General features: G+C 47.4%; 2 protein-coding genes across 2 annotated transcripts in view; one reads left to right on the top strand and one right to left on the bottom strand.

Moving 5' to 3' along the window:
• LOC128771047 (anoctamin-1-like) overlaps positions 1-19,188 on the bottom strand; it is a 61,429-nt gene that overhangs the window by 7,542 nt on the left and 34,699 nt on the right. The window contains exons 5-14 of the mRNA XM_053886156.1: positions 9,245-9,461; positions 3,815-4,165; positions 3,023-3,121; positions 2,283-2,434; positions 2,157-2,211; positions 810-858; positions 684-739; positions 518-559; positions 382-446; positions 182-316 (exon numbers count right to left, since the gene is read on the bottom strand). Of these exons, the coding sequence (XP_053742131.1) occupies positions 182-316; positions 382-446; positions 518-559; positions 684-739; positions 810-858; positions 2,157-2,211; positions 2,283-2,434; positions 3,023-3,121; positions 3,815-4,165; positions 9,245-9,461 (1,221 nt within the window). The remainder of the gene's footprint in view (positions 1-181; positions 317-381; positions 447-517; positions 560-683; positions 740-809; positions 859-2,156; positions 2,212-2,282; positions 2,435-3,022; positions 3,122-3,814; positions 4,166-9,244; positions 9,462-19,188) is intronic.
• Positions 13,422-16,537, top strand: zgc:101566 (Transmembrane protein 263-B-like). Its single transcript, XM_053886166.1, has 3 exons — positions 13,422-13,530; positions 14,933-15,053; positions 15,783-16,537. The coding sequence occupies exons 1-3, from the start codon at positions 13,525-13,527 to the stop codon at positions 16,061-16,063; spliced, it is 408 nt and encodes a 135-aa protein (XP_053742141.1). The 5' UTR covers positions 13,422-13,524; the 3' UTR covers positions 16,064-16,537.

The raw sequence follows: 19,188 nt of genomic DNA on the forward strand, positions 1-19,188 counted from the left end.
GACGAGGTGTTGGAGAGCAAAGAATGGAAGACATGAAAATGATTTCTCAATTCCTCATTTAGAATCCAGCTCCACGCCTCTTTCCCAGCTCATTTGCATTTAACTAGCACCAGCTATCGTGGCAGACATGACTTTTGAGTACAGTAGAAGGCTTGCACTGGAATGAGTCGAAGGTTGTTACCTCGGTATGTTGTCGTCGACAGTGGCGCAGCCGTACAGGAAGACGATGACGCCCACCAGGGAGGCGGGGATGAGCATCTGGGTGTAGAGGCCCAGCCAAGCGAAGTACAGGCCGATCTTCTCGCCAAAGTACTTCCTGGACGGACAGAAGACATTGAAGCAGACAGGAGGAGACCGAGTTGGAGAAGTGCTTCCTCTCACCGCACGAGGCCGATGGGCTGGTATTTGTAGAAGACACTGTAGTTGGCCCACTCCTCGTACAGAAGCTGCAGATCACAAGCTCAGTCTTTACCAGATTCAACCGAAAATGAGATCAGCTCGCGGAACGGTGCGTCACCTTCCTGTCATTGGATTCAGCGCTTTCCTCGTTTATGTCCCCCTGAAGAGAAGCACATGCTCTCAGTCCATGATACCAACTCTAGTTCAACCATCAGCTTCAGGAGCAGCATTGGTGGGACCTTCACTCAGTTCTCAACTTTCACCTGCAAGCATCAGCCACTCACATCATGAAGAGGATACGCTGCCGTGTAGACGCCGCTGCCCAGGAGACTGGAGATGCCTGCTCGGGCAGAAGCAGAGGAGGAATTCTCAACACGAAACAGGACGGATTTACGGAGCAGCACACTCACCCATGCTGTACGTGGCTTTACACTTGGTTCTCTTGAGAATCTCAAACACCTGGAGACAAGGCAGAAAAACATGTATTTGTACATTAAAATGGAGTAAGAAGAGCTCTCCTTGCAGCTGTTGAGCAGTATAAAACTGCATGTGGTAATTTTAGCTCGAGTTAACATGATACATCCAAAACGTGGTTGAAATTCCCACAACTGTTTGGTCCAAGTCCAGCTGGAACCGACACACAGAGATCTTCAAGTGGAACACTCGAGGTTCCACAGGGTTTGATCCTCCGAACTCAAAATGAGCAAAATCACACACAAAGCAGTAGAGAATTCCCAGGAAGTCTGTCTGAATCTCACATCATTCCAGGGAAGGGTGACGATAACAGAGAGAGGGAGTGATCTGAGGAGCACAAACGCTGGGCTCTTGACTGCAGGAGAGAGTGAGGACAGGCTGAGTTTGAGTGACTGTGCACGGAGGTGGAAGCGTCATGGCTACAGGAGGCTTGACTGTGACAGAATCCACCATGACTTCTGTCATGTATCAGAGGGACACGCGCCATCGAAGATAAGAAGCTGAGCTGAAATAAATGTTATCCCTCCAGGAGATGGTGTGTTGTGATCCCAACAAATCCCTGCGAGTTCTGGAGGCGCTGCAATTTGTCCAATAACTGCCACTTTCCTTGTCATCATATTCCCTCCTTTCTTCTTGAGATCACGTCATGTGCGACGCCAAACACTAACATTTGCCCACAAATATTGCCGCCAAGGGTCACGATTCGGACGTGAAGGATCCTAAATTAATTCCTAAAATGTCTATATTCCTATGATGGAAATGTAGAATAGAAGGAAGTAAAGAGCGGGACTGACAAGTGCAGCGTCACTATCCGGAGCGGACATAAACAAACATGGCTGACCTCCAGATCCATCTCTCTCCAGGCTGTTTCTGACCCTAGACATCTGTGGAACAGATGAGCCGCTGAACAACTCTGCTCACACACACAAACATTCCCCACCTTTGCCTCTCAGACTCCGCCCATCCAAACCTCCGTCAGACTCCGCCCTTGTGAAGAGCGCCGTAACAAAACAAGGAGTGCTCACTACACACTGTCAGCCCGGAAACTACTCACAGAACATCAGCACCGAAAAGACGGACTTATTTTAACCTTGTTTTTTATTCAGCAGGAACATTTATTTATTTATTTATTTATTTATTGTGTGTGTTTGTTGTTCCACGACTTTTAGTCATCGCAACTTTCACTATAATTTTTTAAAAATCCTAAATTTTGGCCGCAACAATAAATCAAAAACTCAGTGATTCACTGTATAATCATAAACAAGGAGGAAATAAAGACTCACTATGGAGCTTCTGGTTTTACTGTCGAAGAAGTAGTCACGGTCTGAGAGGTCGAACCTGAGGACACAAACACACAGATGCGTTGAAATGGACTTCGCCTCCTCCTCCTGTTTCCTCTTGGTCCTTACAGATGCTGCTTTTCCCTGGAGAAAGTGTGCGACAGGTGTTTGATGTGTTTGTGTCGCGGCTCCTCCACGTGAGGACGCAGCGGCTCCAGAGCTTTGCTGACCAGGGAGCTGATTTTCTCCATGACGCCGCTGGACTGCTTCACCTCGTACACCTGGAAGACACGTGGCGACGGTCACTTTCCACCAAACATGAGCACAGTTCCCTCCCATCTACACTCTCGATTTGAATCTGTTGCCATGGCGAACTCGTTCGTGGCTCTAAAACTGTCACTTGACTTTCATCTTGTAACGTTTTACTGCCCGTCTGCTCACGTTGTTTAGCTTTAAACCTCCAACATGAAGGGTTTTACAGCAACATCCAGTCACGTGACAAGATGAGGAGCATAGAAAACACGCTGGAAAGTTGGCGCCGCACCCAGACAATAGCTGTTAGCAATAGTTCATGTCATTATCAATCACGTTCTCCAATGTGACATCAAAGGAGTCCAGACCTGTGAGGTCGGCAGGTTTCAGGCCGCGACGTAAGGAACAGCTCAGCGGAGACGCGGCGCACCAAGGTGGCACAGCAATTAGTATTGTTATATCAGAGGTCAAATAGCTCTGATATATGACTGTCCCACTTTTTTCTGCACCCCTACGCAGCTCTCTGGATTATTTATCTCCTGGAAGGTGACTTTTTTTGATCCATTCCTAGTGTCTGTCATGGCAAATCCACTTCAGAACGGAGGGAAGCCTCTCACCCTCTTGGTCGGCATCTTCAGCTTCATAAGCTCCGCCTCTCGGCACAGAACGTTCCAGGGCGCGTGGATCTTGACGAAGCCCACGCCGGGAATCTTGGACTGTGGGAGCAGCAAAGATGGCTTGTTACTGTCTGTTTCAGAGATCTGCCAAGCAACACGGGGCGCGTGAGGAAGCCGCGTCCTGGCTGGCGGCTCCGCTCGCGGTTATTTGTGGACATCTCATTCACAATGACTGAACTGACCGAGTGAGCGAGCATGTCATGGGTAAACAAATACATGGTGACAGACTGTGTTGGAGGATTGGCTCGTCACTCGTCGACATCAGCGGCGTGGGATTGACCTCATCACCCCCTACATCTGCAATGGGACCTCTCGGCTCATCACCTGCTCCAGCAGGGACTCCTTCAGTTACCCCACAGTCAAGCCCTGTCAAGTCAGCAACACTGAACTCCTCATCCTCATTTGTCAACTGTTTAGTGCCCTTTATTTGGCCCCGCAGGCTCTAAGCTACAGCCATAACATTACGACCACCTGCTTAATATCATGTAGCAGCGTGTCGCTCCATTCTCCAACCCTGCTGTTCACTTCCTGTGACATCAGGATCACATCATGTCCGTCACTCAGGTCCTGAACTGGAGGGGCTTTTCCACCAATATTCTCTGACTGACTGCATTTCTCATGACTCTCATGAAGTAAAATATGAGCAGCATGAAGCGATCGCATGTCATCAATCATTTTAAGCCAACACAAGACGCCTCATGTCTCCTGCTGACTCAGCAGTTAAACACTCACATCCTCATCAATCTCCAGCTCCAGGCCCACGTCTCTCAGCTTCCCCTCAAACTCCTCCCTCTTCAATGACTTCTGGTCCTCGTGGGCACTCAGGGTCTCCCCGTGGCAGCTGGGATCGCCCGAGGACGGGGACGACGACGCGTCTCTCGTCCTCTCTCCGTGGCGATGCCGGCTCCAAGGGCCTCGGCGGAGGCTGCGGGCCAGCGCGTTGTCGGCGTGCAGGTGCGTCGTGTGCCGGCTGTGCTTCTTCACGTGGAAGGTGAGGACGTAGTCCACGTGCCGCTGGCCGTCTTGGAAGTAGAGGCCATGCTGGCAGCGGGTGTTCTCCTCCGGGGTCAGGGCTTTGAGGAGCTGAGCACAAGCAGGAGGACAAAGACATGATCTTAAATCTTCCATCATCATTCAGCAATAACAACTCAAAAAACAGAAGGACATTTTCAGGACATGGATAATGGGAAGAAGATGCTATAAAAGCATCTGTGATCATTACATCCTTAAAGTGAAATTATAATGTTACGTCAGTAAATATGTATCTTTTCTCATGAATCTCTCTTTAGCGGGAGTTATATTTTGTCCACTTCAGGCCACCGTAGATCAAGCAACTTGCACTACCTGCTTGAGGGCTCTCGAATGGTGCATTCAGGAGTGTTGGAATTTTCTATGCTACAGAAAATAACCAGGGTTACGATGGCTTGCTGGATTAGTGTGTGGTGGGATAATACGACCCTTGGCAAAAGGTGTAAACTGGTGCCTTTGTTGTGAGTGTGGTGCAAGTGAGTTCCAGAAAGCTCCTGACACCTGCTGTCCCAAAGGGCTCATTGCGATTAATGACATTTCAAATGCTACAATGGTTTCTAATAATTTACAAAATAAATGGATGCTAACACGACACAAGTACTGGAACTTGACCTAGCTGAGTACCTGCTACAATAACGTATGCACACAAATCAACAGGAAAACTAGAACTAGATACACAGCCAAATGTATGAACAGGAATCACAACAAATACAAATAATAAATACTATGTTTATTTTGGACTCAAATACCCTCAACGTCACAGAGGTGAAACTACACTCTAAACACGCCACATTTAGACCGTCTGACTAGCTCACAAAGTTTATTCCCAAAACAAAAAAAACCATGTGAAACAAACGCTGAGGTTTGAAACACACTTACATCACATGCAGCCCAAACTACAGAGGAAGTACATTCCAGACTTCCTGTCTCTGGCGCTGGCACTGACACCTAATTCCCCCGGGGACGGTCTGTAACGTAATCTGAGAGGAATCCCTGTGATGCAAGTCAGAAACCTCCAGTGACCTTTTTCTTTAATATCTCTGCGATACCGGGGCCGCAAAGGGCCGCTCGCTGAGCTGGCGGGTGACAGCTGTCAGTCGGTGCGTGGCGAATTCCCCACGGGTCATTTATAGTGTGTGAATTATGAAACACAACGTTACCTTCGCTCGACTCAACTAGTCGCCTCGATCAAATCTACTTATAACCTTTGGCCACACATCTGAGTGGCAACACACACACAGCTATGTGACAGCCAGATCCCTTTACCAGGGGAGGGAGGGCCACCATCGACCCGAGACGCACCTTAGATCATGTTAAGCCGTCAGGGCTGAAGAAAATAGATCATACTGTAGCCTGACGTTCCGTCCCAAGCATGTACAGCTTTCTGATGTGCCTGTTCGCAGAGACGCTTGTCGCTACTTCACTCTTACAATAGCAGCCACTTGAGCCTTCACTTCCATCTGCCACCGCACATCTTCATGATAGTTCATCTCATTATCTGACAAGGTTCTGAGCACCAGCACTGTTTTGGGGGAAGATAGTCTTGACAGAAATAGTCAGTTTGACTTGTCGTCCTGCTCCGTTCACTCACACGTGCACATCCGGACGTACAAACTACGGCACCTGAGGGCTGTAATGGGACCTGAAGTGGGTGGACGGGACACGGTCGGAGCAGCTGAGGCACATTCAGGTGCGCAGGGAGCGATGGATGCTGGGAACAGCGACTCAAATGTAAATAACGTTGTGTGCTGGATGTTACTACAGACCTGATTTTAGCTTCACCTCCTCCGCAAACATTACAATACAGGGAGAATTAGCAGCTTTAGCAGCATCACACGGAGCCACATCGCATGAGGCAGATGGTCATAATATTACAGTCGATCATTGTGTTTCTTCGTATGGTTTAGTAACCACATGTCAATATTAATCTTATGAATCAGTGGCCTTACCAGTTGACGTTCCCCTCTTTCAGACACAAAACACTGGTTACACTTCAGATTAGTGAATTCATATAACCATGAATATACGACTTATTCATGAATTTATTAGCAGAATATTAGCCGGTAATTCATTATTCTAATGTACTGATGAGCATCTTGTTAAGCCTGACAATATTTCACCCTAAACAGCAGTATAATGTATAATAATATGTTTATTAACAGTTAACTAGTGTTCCACAATCTAAAGTGTCACCAAAATCATATTGACTCAAACAATGAAGGAGAAAAACACTAGTTCTGAGTTAAATTTGAACATGTTGGCTATTAGCATTTGAAACCTTTAAATAAAGGTTGCGAATAAAGAGACAAGTTAGCAGACGCTAAGCTACCTGCTAAGGAATGCGAACTGTAGTTCTGTGAAGTATGTGAACTAAACTCTCAAAAGATCTTTTTCACAACAACCACTGTGTCGCTCAGTCACGCAGCTAGGTGGCTAACGCTGAGGTTGGGGCTCGGTACTGCCACCTTGTGTCGCCGAAAAGCAACTGCTGGACTCAAAAATCATTGGTTAAAGGAAGCTTGTGAGACTTCAGCAATAAGGCGACTGACTTTACTGTACTGCGTAAGTTGTTTTGACTGACTCAATTTTGAATGACACGTTTGAGTTCGGGGGTTTTGAAAGCAATACGGGAAACCCAGTGGAGCCCCACGTGAATAGGACGAAGTTCAACTGAAAATAAAGATACATTTCAACTGCCGTTGGGTTCATTATGGCGGGATTTTGACGTCCCGTTCCAGACCACGCCCACTAGCTGGTCAACACCGGAACTAGCGACATTTTATCTTCATCAGAATCCTGTCTGGAAACAGAAGCTGAGTGTTTTATTTTAAATCCTTCATTTTAGCGGCCATTAACAAGCAAGGCTGTACCGAATTACACAAACTATTAGCATCATTATCAAGAGCTTCCTTCCTTAAACAAACATCAGATTCCAACAGCAGCGCGTCACGTCTGAGCCGGGTGGGCGGAGTCACCACTGGGCCGCTGAAAACCCCGGACATGGACTTCCTTAACTGGAGCAGGAGTTCATTAACATCCGAAACATGAGTCAGCAAAATCCCAACTGCGTGTGTTTCGTACTTTCGTACCCAGTCATAATCATAACAGTGTTAAAAACTCTGAGAGATTGTGAAAACATCGGCATAATGAGCCCCGGGCGACACACAGCTCGCCTTCTTTCCAGGCATGTTAATTGAGCTCAGAATCACTGATGTTATTTCCGTCTCCAGCCATCCTGCTTCATGAAAGGCCTCTTTCTTCAGGCTGTGTTGAGTCCGATAGTTTTGTCAAACGTGGGATTAATTTATCTTTCCAGAGTCTGCTGAGGATTCTCTCATCTATTCTGGGAGCTCGGCCCACATCGGGATGTAAATCTGCACCGAGCCACAGTCAGACCCGGGAACAGTTCAAACTGCAGGGACGTTGACAGTGAAGCGACGCCTGACACAAGTGCCGCAGTCTTCTGTATTTCTCATCACACTTCAAACTCCGCAGGATCACGCACTGAAACTTCATTCACGGCCCCTTTATTCACAGCAAATCTATTTTAAGCATTGAGTTTATTGACTTTTCCACATTGGCTTCCACAAATACTTTCATATTGGCTTTTCCCTCCCACACCTTTATTTACAGGCTATTTCTTCATTAGACATTCATTAAATATTCATTAACATTTGTTCAGTTCACTTAAGATATTTATTAAATCCGGGTTATTGTTTCAAAATCAAGAATAAATATAAAGATCAGTGACACCTTTCATTTACATCTTTCAATTTTGTATATCTTTTTAATTTTTTTTATTTTCTTTACATTGTTAGTACTAGATTTTTTAGTCCCAAACTGACACCACATCATTTCATGTGAATTCCTTTTTTTGTTCAAATAAACATTTCATCAGGAAGCGAATTGATTTTTTTTTTTTTTTAACACAGGTTTTTTTTTTTAAGTTTTTCACTCATGTAAATGGATCTTATTTGTTTGTTTTTTAAAACTTTAATGTTTCAATATTTTCTACTTTACTGAATTGCTCATTTTGTCATTGATATTTTGGGTTTAATTGTCATTTCGGAAATCATTTATAAATCTATAATAAATCTAATATTGTTGCCACTCAAAATGAAAGTAATTTAATAGTAACACAACACCTTCAACACTTGAAAGAATTATGCATAAAACTATTGAAAAAAATGTTCAATATCAATACAATAGTTTTTCCTCTCAGATCACACAGGTCTTTTAATAGATTTCAAGTAAACATTTTTCATTCTGGTTTTCATTCCTCCATGTACATGACGTTGATGGAGTTGAAAGTAATTGACTGGTTCAAACCGAGAGTGTATTTCATTGCCCCAACTAAAAAGTGTGGTCCTCATGTACTCACAGACATATATAACTTTAAAACATTAACAATCAGTCATGTTTATTTAACTTCACCATCAGTCCACAATGCCACCTCAGTGTGTGTTTCCATTCAAGTTTCTCCCAAAATAAAGTGACAAGAAACTTTAAAGACGCACTTTAACTGAGGTAACATTAAAGTAACAACTTTCACCCACCAGTTTTAGGCTGAAATGTTCTTTCCTTTCCATGTTTTTATTTCACACTCCAAGTGTTGTACCTCCACCGTGGTGGTTGTGAGGGATGAAGGTGATACACTGGATTCAGGCTCCAGTCTACCGCTCACCATGTTCACTCACACTGTTAACATGACAAAGATTTAAAGTGCAACCTAAAGTCACATTTAACTATACATTATATCTATTATTTTTTTTAATCCAAATACATCATGGACAGATTCACTGACTTGAAATAAAAGGGAGTACAGTCCCTTGTTTGCAGCACCTCCAACTATACTCCGATAAAGCCATCTGTCCGATGCTTCCTCCCCATGTGCTGCGGCTCATGAAGTCATGAATCATGTGGAAGTCACTTTAGTCTACAGCAGTCTGGGTGGCATGAGAAGCTGCTGCACTACAGAACAAGCCCTGGTGAAGGTTGGGACGCCGGCGCTTGTTTTATGGGAGGCTGCTGCTGGGACCACCACTGGCGGAACATAAATAGGTCGTAAGTGAAGTGCCCTGTGGATCCTCCAGTGTCGGCGGCCGGACCGGTCCAGGTGCGGGTGTGCGGTACCTTAAATTTGCCGTGGAAGATGACATCTTGCAGGAAGTGAGGAATCTGCTGCCCCGACATCTGAGAGAGGTCTCCTCCCTTCTCCGGGTCCTCTCTCATCGCACCAGCGCGGCGGCAGGTCGCGGGACGATCCAGAAATCCCTCTCCAGCTGGCAGGCTCGGACGCGTTTCCTCAGCGCTTTTCTGTGATTTGGATGGTCTGACTCCGGGGGCTGCTCTGACTCGGTGAGGAGAGAGTGCGGTTACTTGAGAAGTCTTCGGAGAGCCAACATCTAAACTTAGACGACGATAAAACCACCATCAACACAAGACGATCCTCCCTCGCGTTCTGCGTCTGCTGACATCTCTCTCTCTCTCTTTCTCACACTCTCTCTCTCTCTCTCTCTCTCTCACACACACAAACTTCCGTTGATAACAAGTAAAGGGCTCGGAAGCACAGCGAGTGCTGTCGCTGTCCTGCGACATGACGGCCGTGACTCTTGGAGTCCACTTGCAATGGCAACTCAAATCAAAGCAACAGTCATGACAGGGTGCAGCTCCTAGTTATTTTCTCCTCGAAACTGCCAAATATTATATTCAGCCACAGAATGTCATCGACCTGGAGTTGTGTCTCTGATAATCCATGGAGATGAATGGGTGCATTTTCATCATGAGGTCTCTGTGATCAAGACAGAGCTGAGCCAGAGGCTCCACATTGACCTGAGGATTTCTCCTGCCGCCTGTGGGCACCAGCTTTTTTCTGGACTCTCTCTTCAAGAGATAAGCTGAGTCATCCAGGTGAGACTCAGAGTAGAACCTCTGTTCCTCAAAGAGTAGAGAGAGTTGAGGTTGTGTTGTGCCGTTTCATCTACATCCATTCTTGAGGCAGGAAGAGGCCCCGGGACCCATCTCAGAGCAGAAGTCTAGGCCTCTTTACAGCAGCTGCTGCCCCCACGACCTAACCTCAGACCAGTGGACGGATATGGATGAACCAGCTTGGGCTCAAACTGGCTCACGGAGAACATCGCTTTTTAGAACCTTCTGTTGGTTTATGAATCAATTTTATCAATATGATTTCACCACACTCGCCCTCTCTGACTCTCTCGGACCTCTCTTGACCGGTCCCAGTCGTGTTACCTTGCTTTTATACCAACTCTGATCAAATATTTATCGACTGCTCAGTTAATTTTAGACACTTCTATGGTTCTTCTGTGAGTGAAATTTGTATGTCACCAGAGATACAAGCTGTATCTCTGGTGTTTCCCCACTAGGGGCCGCCCACCCTGGGGCCAACAATGGGCACCGTAGGCTTGCACCAGATCTGGCTCCAGACGTGGGTGGCCCCTCGATATCCCCTCAAATACGTCTGTGTGTGAGTGTGTATGTCAAGCGTAGCTAGGTAGCATCGCAGCACTAATGGCTACATTCAATCATGGTGGCTTAAGTTCAACTATTAGAGTCAACGACTTGTTCTGCTAAAAGATAGCAAGGAAGTGTGTGTCTTTCCTGATACGCTAACGCACATTGCTACTGCTAGCTTCCAGAGCGGAGAGAAGCCGAGTCATCCAGGAGTCATCTGAAGGTGCTGGACTGGGAGGAGGCCCCGGGGCAGACCCGCGTCACCGTCGGCGCCAAGCTGAAGCAGAACATCTCACTCAAGTATTTAACAAACACCATCTGAGAATGGTGATTCTTCCGCTCTGAAGCCGGTCCAGGAAACTGTCCCCTTTTCTTTCCTCCGTTGTTTACTCTGAGGTCCCCAAACTTTCTGCTCAGCTTCTCACTCTTGACACTTCAATCTCATAAGCTTATATAACACGCTGGCTACATCCGCAGCCGGGCTTATTTTTAGATTTTCAGAGTTAAGAAAACACGGAGAGGAAAGCAGGGACCTCGTGGAGCACAGGCCACCGGGCCCCCGGGGGACGGCGAGTGTCTCCGCCGATGCTGGGAGCCAGATGCGGGGTCAGAGGTGGCTTCTCACAGGAAACACATCGAAGTGCTGTTGTCATGTTGAGTAAACACGTTTGCTCCAAAGAATTTCCTCAAAACACATTGCTCCACTTCCAGACGGCAGGATGCTAATCTGAGATCTAAGATGATGGAGCGGCCGTGGACTCGCCAGGCTCCATGGTGGTCCACGCCGCGTGATGGTCATGAGTTCATAGGAGTCTCATAAAGACATGATGGAGGAGAGGTCTGTGATGTGGGGAGGTTTGCACGTCCTTCTGGAGGACTGCAACGTTCATGGTTTCAGGTGGATGAAGCCCAAATACCAAATGTATTATTATTATTTTTGTTTGTTGTATTCATTTATCTTTTCTTGTTCTTATTATTATTTACGTATTTATTTACTTTTGGGTGGAGGGATGTCGATGTGAGCCATTTTACATTTCTCACATTAGACTTCACAGTAGATTTTCTGCTTTCACTACTGTTACCTCTAGATTTACTCGTGATTTTAATTTCACAATTTTTACATTTTTAATTCTGTTATTTCATGCCCTGTGATATATTTTACTTTCTTATTCTGTGTTTTATTCTTCAACATTTGAAAATCTAAAATTATAAATTGATGTTTATTTTCAATCGTCACTTATTTATATTTATATGTATTTTCCTTTAACTTATAGTGCTTTCAGTGTCTTAATATCCTGCATTTATTCTTCATTTTGTTCCTGTAATTTGGCCAAGTTTATTTATTCATCACTTTTCGACAGCAAAATCACATTATTATTATTATTATTGATTATTATCATGATGGTGATACTCACTATAGAAAGCAAGAGTGAAGACACAATAAACGCAGTAAGATGGGTGAGAGTTCCACGACAGCATCACGGTGGTGTCCCTCCAAACGTCGCTGAAGAATGGCCACAGTCTTGAAAGTCCACTCACAAATTGAAGGCTGCTATTTTGGTATATTTTCTTTCCCATGTTGTTACAGCCTCATGAATCTGAACTGAGGAGAAACATGCCACTCTGACAGATGCGGGACGCGGCGGCCCGGGTGGCCGACTCGGCTGACCCCTCCGGACCTCAGTCCCGGTGCAGTCAGCCGGATCAGACCGTTCTCCAAACATGCACAGGCATGTGTGGCTGCTTGACACTTTATGAGTGAGAGGAAGCTCTGGACAACATCGCCGTGCAGGATCACAGCGTGACTTCCTGTCTTGTCCCCTGTGCTATCGCTCTTTATACAGCGCTCGGATGTTTGATATAGAGGTGGGCTCCAGCCGTAACCTCATCTTCAAACCTCCCTCTGAGAGACTGGCTTCCTCTCCAGTCACAGCACCTGACTCTTCTAACTCTGACTCCCGAGTCTCACGTCACTGATGAGAACGACGGTCATGTGCGTCCAGTCCCTGACAGAAGAAACACTGCGTGGACCGACCACAGTTCTGTGCCGGTTCAGTCGAGACGTTTCAGTGCAAGCCGCCTCAGATCACGGAGCTAAAGACTACACTCAAAAACAACCATGGCTCTTCACCAAACCAACGGTGAAGGTGACCAACCGAGGTGCACCAGTTACAGTCGTGAACACCCAGGCATAAAAAGCAATTCTCTAACATCAGTGTGAGCAAACACCTGACAAAATACATCAATAAAAATCATAATTTTTCATTATATACAGAGGCTAGCCATGTCAATACATGCTACTGCAAAAAAAAAAAAAAAAACTATCAGAAAATAAAAGGTTGGAAACCTCTTCTATAGTGCAGGTGATTCAATAATAATAGACTTTTCTTCTTCCATAATATTTGACATCATATTTATTTTTCTAACAACATACCTCAGTGTTCGTGTCCAAATCTTCCCTTTTATATTTCAGAATTTGAATTGTGTTATGCATGAAGACGAAATATAAAAATCTGCGAAGAAGTATTTCCCCACCACCCCAGATCAATAATTTTATATTTTTATATTAATATTCTCATTATTGAACATCACATTAACATGATTGCCAGTTTTGCGATACAAACATATATTCAGAAAATATTCAGACCGATATGATGATGAGTTCATCCCGGGAGCGACTCGAAACAGCTCCAAAAACCGCGCTCAACCGAAATGTAAATAAACACAACCTGCTTCGTTCGTGAAGCTGCTGGTGGCGTCTGTGCAACGGCGCCATCTTGTGTCCGCTAAACGTCACTGCAGTTTGAGCATAATCGGCTCGGGGACAGTAAACAAGATGACGTCACTTCCGCTGCTGGGTTGACAGCAACACAACAGACGCTTGATCCGTTTACAGACGATACGATACAAAAGGTCTTTAAATCACCTCCGCAGTTCCCAGAATGAAGGTACGTGGACTGTTTTTTAGTCACCCCAGTACCAGGTGAGGATGACAAACCAGCAACAAATGACCCAACACGTCCATCCGCTCCCGAATTTTTAAATAAATCCACGGATTTAGCCAAAACCACCGTCACGAGATGCCCACGAAACCGTCAGCCGTCACGTTCAGCGGGTCCGTTTTTATTTCAGTTCTGGTCAGTCAACGAAATGGGACGTAAACGCGCTAATGCGATGATGCTAAAAATAAGGTCCTTCAATTGTCGGTCGCACACTCTGCAAATACAACATAAACGTTTGCACAAACGCACTGTAATGTCGTTGGAGGGCGAATATTACTCATCGTTTAAAGCAGAATGGGATTCACATCGTTGTGGAAATTTCGTTATTTCGGACAATGGAAAGCGTTTTTGCGACTCCGTTTTTATTTTATTTTAAATTCTACAGTGGTTGATACACCCTGATAATATAACTCTGGTGGGGTCTGCAGTGGTCAGTACACGTCAACAGTGCTCCTGGTTCATGGACCAATGAAAGACACTCAAGCAAGCAGCCGCTACGCTGTGTGTTTTTAATCACTCATTTATATCCAAGTCTCACTACTTTTACTTTCAGTAAATTGGGGCGAAAATATGCAAAATACGGGTCGGTGGAGAGTTCTTTCCCCAGGTGGTGAAGTTTAAGTATCTCGCGGTCTTGTTCTAGAGTGAGGGAAAAGGGGAGCGTGAGATTGATAGATGGGTTGGTGCAGTGATGCGGTCGCTGTATCGGACCGTCGTGGTGAAGAGGGAGCTGAGTCACCAGACGGAGCTCTGGATTTACCGATCCATCTACGTTCCCCCCCTCACCTATGGTCACCAGCTTTGGGTCATGACCGACAGGATGAGATCGCGGATACAAGCGGCTGAGATGAGTTTCCTCCGCAGGGCGGCTGGGCGTCACCCTTAGAGATAGGGTGAGGAGTTCGGTCATCCGGGAGGAGCTCGGGGTGGAGCCGCTGCTCCTCCACATGGAGAGGAACCAGCTGAGGTGGCTCGGGCATCTGATCCGGATGCCCCCTGGACGCCTCCCTGGGGAGGTGTTCCGGGCATGTCCTACCGGGAGGAGACCCCGGGGGAGACCCAGGACTCACTGGAGAGATCATGTCTCCGGTCTGGCCTGGGAACGCCTCGGGATCCCCCGGGAGGAGCTGGAGGAGGTTTGTGCGGACCGGGAAGTTTGGGCTTCCTTGCTCCAAATGCTGCCTCCGCGACCCAACCCCGGATAAGCGGTAGAAGAAGGTGAAGGTGGATGATAATAGTTGTGCTAATGTAACTTGTCATATGCTAATTGATAATTCTACAAAATTTCATTCCGATTTTTCCCAGAAAAAGCTAATATTTCTGCTGTCATCGTGCTTCTACCTCACAGGTCCTGGCCTCAGAACAGGAAGTGGAGGAGGAGAGCAGCCCGACTGCCAACAACCACCACTGCGGGGAGGACAGGGGTGAGGAGAGGAGCCCCGCGGAGCTCCAGGAAGACTCGCAGCAAGGTTACTTGACCCTGTCATGTGATCTAAACCCATTTCACACGCCACGATTTATAACCCTCAATGACAGACAAAAATAAGTGTGGCTCTCTGTCACCCTTGCACACGTGCTTTCAACCCGACCAATCGCAACAGAGTAGGGGTGAAGGGGCGGAGTCAGCTTCAGCCCAGACATGTCAGCGGGAGCCGCCTCAGATCACTGAGCTAAAGACTACACTCAAAAACAACCATGGCTCTTCACCAAACCAACAGCGAAGTGTGAGCAAACACCTGAAAAATACATCAATAAGAATCACAAACTTCCATTCTGTACAGAGGTTAGCTACGTCAATACATGCTAGTGATAAAAGAATCTTTCAGAAAACAAAAGGTTGGAGACCTCTTCTGTAATGCTGATAATAGTTCGATAACAATGGACTTATCTTCTTGTATAATATTTGAGATCATATTTCTTTAATATCAGACAGCATACCTCACTGTTTATGTCTAAAACTTAGCTTTTTATTTCTGAATTTCTATATTCCTCTCAGTTTTGTCGTACGCTGATGCGACCCACACACTTATACTATATTGAGCAGGTGCGGGGAGGGACCAGGGAGAGACCCCGCCCCTCCACGCAGGTGCTACGTGACGGCTAAGGGTTCAGACCTCCACTGCGTGTTCAACATCCACAGCTCACTGCTCCACGTCTCTGTCACGTTCAACTGTTTCCAACTGTTTCCTCTCCACCAGACACAGACAAAGACCACCCCCGACCAGAGGGAGGCGTCATGTGGCGGATGGGCGGCGGCTTGTTCAGCATGACCAGGAACGTGGTCGGCGCTACCATCGGCGGCGTCGCTTGGGTCGGAAGCAAGAGCTTCGAACTGACAAAGACGGCGGTGACCACCGTGCCTGTCGCCGGGGTGGGCCTGGTGAAAGGGAGCGTCTCCATGGTGACCGGTGGCGTCGGTGCCGTGGGGTCGGCCGTGGCGAGTAAAGTCATGACGAAGAAGAAGGACAAAGCCGACTGAGGTGTCGGGTGCGAGTGTGTACATAGCCTGAACGGGGAGGAGTGGTAGCTTTTGAAAAGTAGAGTCTCTCGCCGCTGCGAGTGGAACGCTACACGGACTGACGACAAGTCAGTGAGCACCGAGTCGTTGCTCTCCAGGCTTCCTTTCTCAATATTCATTTAAATGTTTCAGAAAAGCACTGCAGCTGCGTTCATGGCCGTCGCGTTCTCTCAACTGACCTCCGACTCCAATGGAACGCTCCTCTGATGAAAACATCATTCCGTTACAGTTCTGATGCGTTCCCTTTGTAAATCAACTGGGTTCTACTGTTGGCATAGCAACGACTCACTGCTCTGGGACGCGACCAGTGCAGCAAGAAAAAGTGGAGCCTGGGATGAAGAAGGAAGAAATGGAAACGTCATGACGCTCAGTCGCCAGAAGAGGGAGGCAGCAGCCCTAACACCCATCCATGAAAAGTCTGTATCATAAAATTATTTTTGCAATATTGATGATTCTGTATAAAATAAATCCAGCTGTTTTCTGTCATATACCTTTAACTCTATACTTAATACGTTATAAAGATCTTTCTTCTATGAAGGTAATCTCCGAAGGAGATGTTGCAACAGGTGGACTGACTGACGGTGTATAAATAAGAATCATCCAGCACAGTTGAAGATGAATCCCAGTTCATCTAGAGAGAAGCCAGAGTGAAGAACAGAGATGGAGGTGAAGAAGAGGGCGCAGACACCGTCTGAGTTACCTACGGTCAGGTTCTCACCGGGTGACACTAGAAGGTCAAGGATGTTGGAGATGAAGAAGAGGAAGACAGCCAGTGAGTTTGGAGGAGAAGACGGGGGCAGGACATCTGCTGGAGAGCCGTGACGCCAAAAGGAAGTTGATAAATGGAATGTTTGTGTTCACAGTAGCAACAGGTTTCCACCACCCAGTTCTGCCATTATTGTTCCCCTCAACACAGCTTCAGCTCAGTGAAGCTGCGAGGTGATGTCACCTCAGCAAACATTGTTGTCAAAGGTGAACCGCCTTCATGCTGCTCACGCTTTGTGACATCACATGGCTAAGAAGGCCTATTTAGCTGGTACCACGCGGCACGTGTGCGACTACTGATCACACAGAGAGGTTTGCGTGAAGGAATTCTCATGGAGAACGTTCAGATCCCGCGAGAGACTCTGCTGCCCATCATCAACACCTACTTCGAGCAGCTCCCCGCGGCCCAGTGGGACCTGCTGGCAGACGGGATCTGGGACCCGGCCACGGACATGTTGCTGGCCGACTTCAGCTCAGAGGTGGCGCTGTCTCTCTGCGAACCCACCACCAAGTTTGTGACGCACATGCTGGAGGAGCTGGCGGCGTCTGGGGCAGAAATGACGGCGGCGTTGGAGAGCTCCGTGGAGAAGAAGGTTCTGACGCACAACCTGGTCAACACCCTGATCAACAAGCTAGCCACGCACCTCCCCTGGACCTCCACCAAGTCCCTCAAGATGGACAACATCCAGATCCCCAAGGAGGCCCTGCAACCCATGATGGGCAAGTACCTGGACACCATCAGCAGGGAGCAGTGGCGGAGGCTTGCCGCTGGGAACGTGGACCCCAACACGGAGATGGTACTGGCCGACCTTTGCTCCCAGATCGTCTGCTTGCTTTCGAAAGCCGCCAAGAAGTGCCTAACCAAAATGTTTGAGGAGCAACTGTTCGGCGCGTCTCCCCATGACCTCAGAGCGGCCATGGCCGCGTCCTCGTCCAAACACCTGCAGATCAACAACCTGGTGAGTGCGCTGATGGAGGAGCTGCTGAGGCAGATCCCTCAGGTTCCCGGGACGGAGGACGTGCGGCTGGCCGTCAAAAGGCTGGCCAATAACGCCAGTGAGAAGATCAGCCTCCTGCTGACGGACACCGTCAAGGACCAGGACATGCTGAGGAACGTGACCCAGGCCGTCATCCAGGACCTGAGCCAAGTGTTCGACTCTCAGGAGGAGCTGCTGGAGGTCTTGCTCAGAGACTCGGTGTTCGACGACAATCTGGTGTTTTGCTTGAAACAGAAGCTCTGCGCGCGACTGTTCTCCCCGAAAAGTCAGGAGAGCAGCAGCGCTGGGAGTTCGGCCTCGGACCTGGCGGGCTCACAGTGAGCCCAGCACGCTGGGGCGAGGCGGCTAAACAGAAGCCTGGAAGAGTGAGGCCCAGGACATCAGCCACCAGCTGACCGCAGCAAGGGACAAGAGAAAGACATGGAACCTGAACCTCAGAAACACTTCAACAACGAGGAGCGACGCTGGACCAGGTGGCCTGGAATTGAACCTTCAACCGGAGCTAAATCGAGCCAAACAGTTGATGTAAATAGTGACATAAAGGTTCATGATAAATATGATTTATCTGGAGTTGTGGGAGTTTGTTAGAGTGAAGTCAGGTGAGGGTTCGAGCGGCCGACTTCCTGTCTCACATAATACTCTCTCACAATAGCAACATGCGAGTTTGACTTCATGTCAAGCAAGTCAAGACCTAAGTGGCCTAACCCAGCTGTACGAACCGTACGAACATGGCTGGCAGGAGACCCTGGGACTCACTGGGATGTGTGGGACTCAGAGACTCCATCACTTTTTCCCTCCCTTGATTCTTATCACACGACCAACTAACTGTTGAGCAACTCAAGCGCGTCCTTGAGCCCAGCAGCTCCAGTCCAGACACTCCAATCGACTAGTCAGATCAACTGTCTAAAGTGACTTGGGTCAGAGGGACTCACCCGGGTGTGCACACTCTGGTGATACTCAGTTTTACTCAGCTCGACTGGGTCACGACAGAATGTTAGCGGTTGGTCTTTGATAAGTAAATAAATACAGATGAGTTTAGACAAGACGCCATTTGGACGCTGATGTTTGCAGATGACATAGTGATCTGTGGTGAGAGCAGGGAGCCAGTGGAAGATCAGCTAGAGAGGTGGAGGTCTGCCTTAGGAAGGAGAGGAATGAAGGTTAGCCGCAGTAAGACAGAATCCATGTGTGTGAATGAGAGGGAGACAAGTGGACAGGTGAAGTTACAGGAGGCAGAGATAAAGAAGGTGCGGGTTTGAAGTACTGAGGCTCAACTGTCCAGGGCCATGGAGAGTGTGAGAAAGAGGTGAAGAAGCGGGTGCA

The sequence above is a fragment of the Synchiropus splendidus genome, chromosome 14 (assembly GCF_027744825.2).
Source record: "Synchiropus splendidus isolate RoL2022-P1 chromosome 14, RoL_Sspl_1.0, whole genome shotgun sequence".
Lineage (NCBI taxonomy): Eukaryota > Metazoa > Chordata > Actinopteri > Syngnathiformes > Callionymidae > Synchiropus > Synchiropus splendidus.

Excerpts from the sequence above, each read along its gene's own strand:
- zgc:101566 (XM_053886166.1), top strand. Across the intron at positions 15,054-15,782 it reads CCAGGAAGACTCGCAGCAAG|ACACAGACAAAGACCACCCC; the intron begins GTTACTTGACCC and ends CCTCTCCACCAG.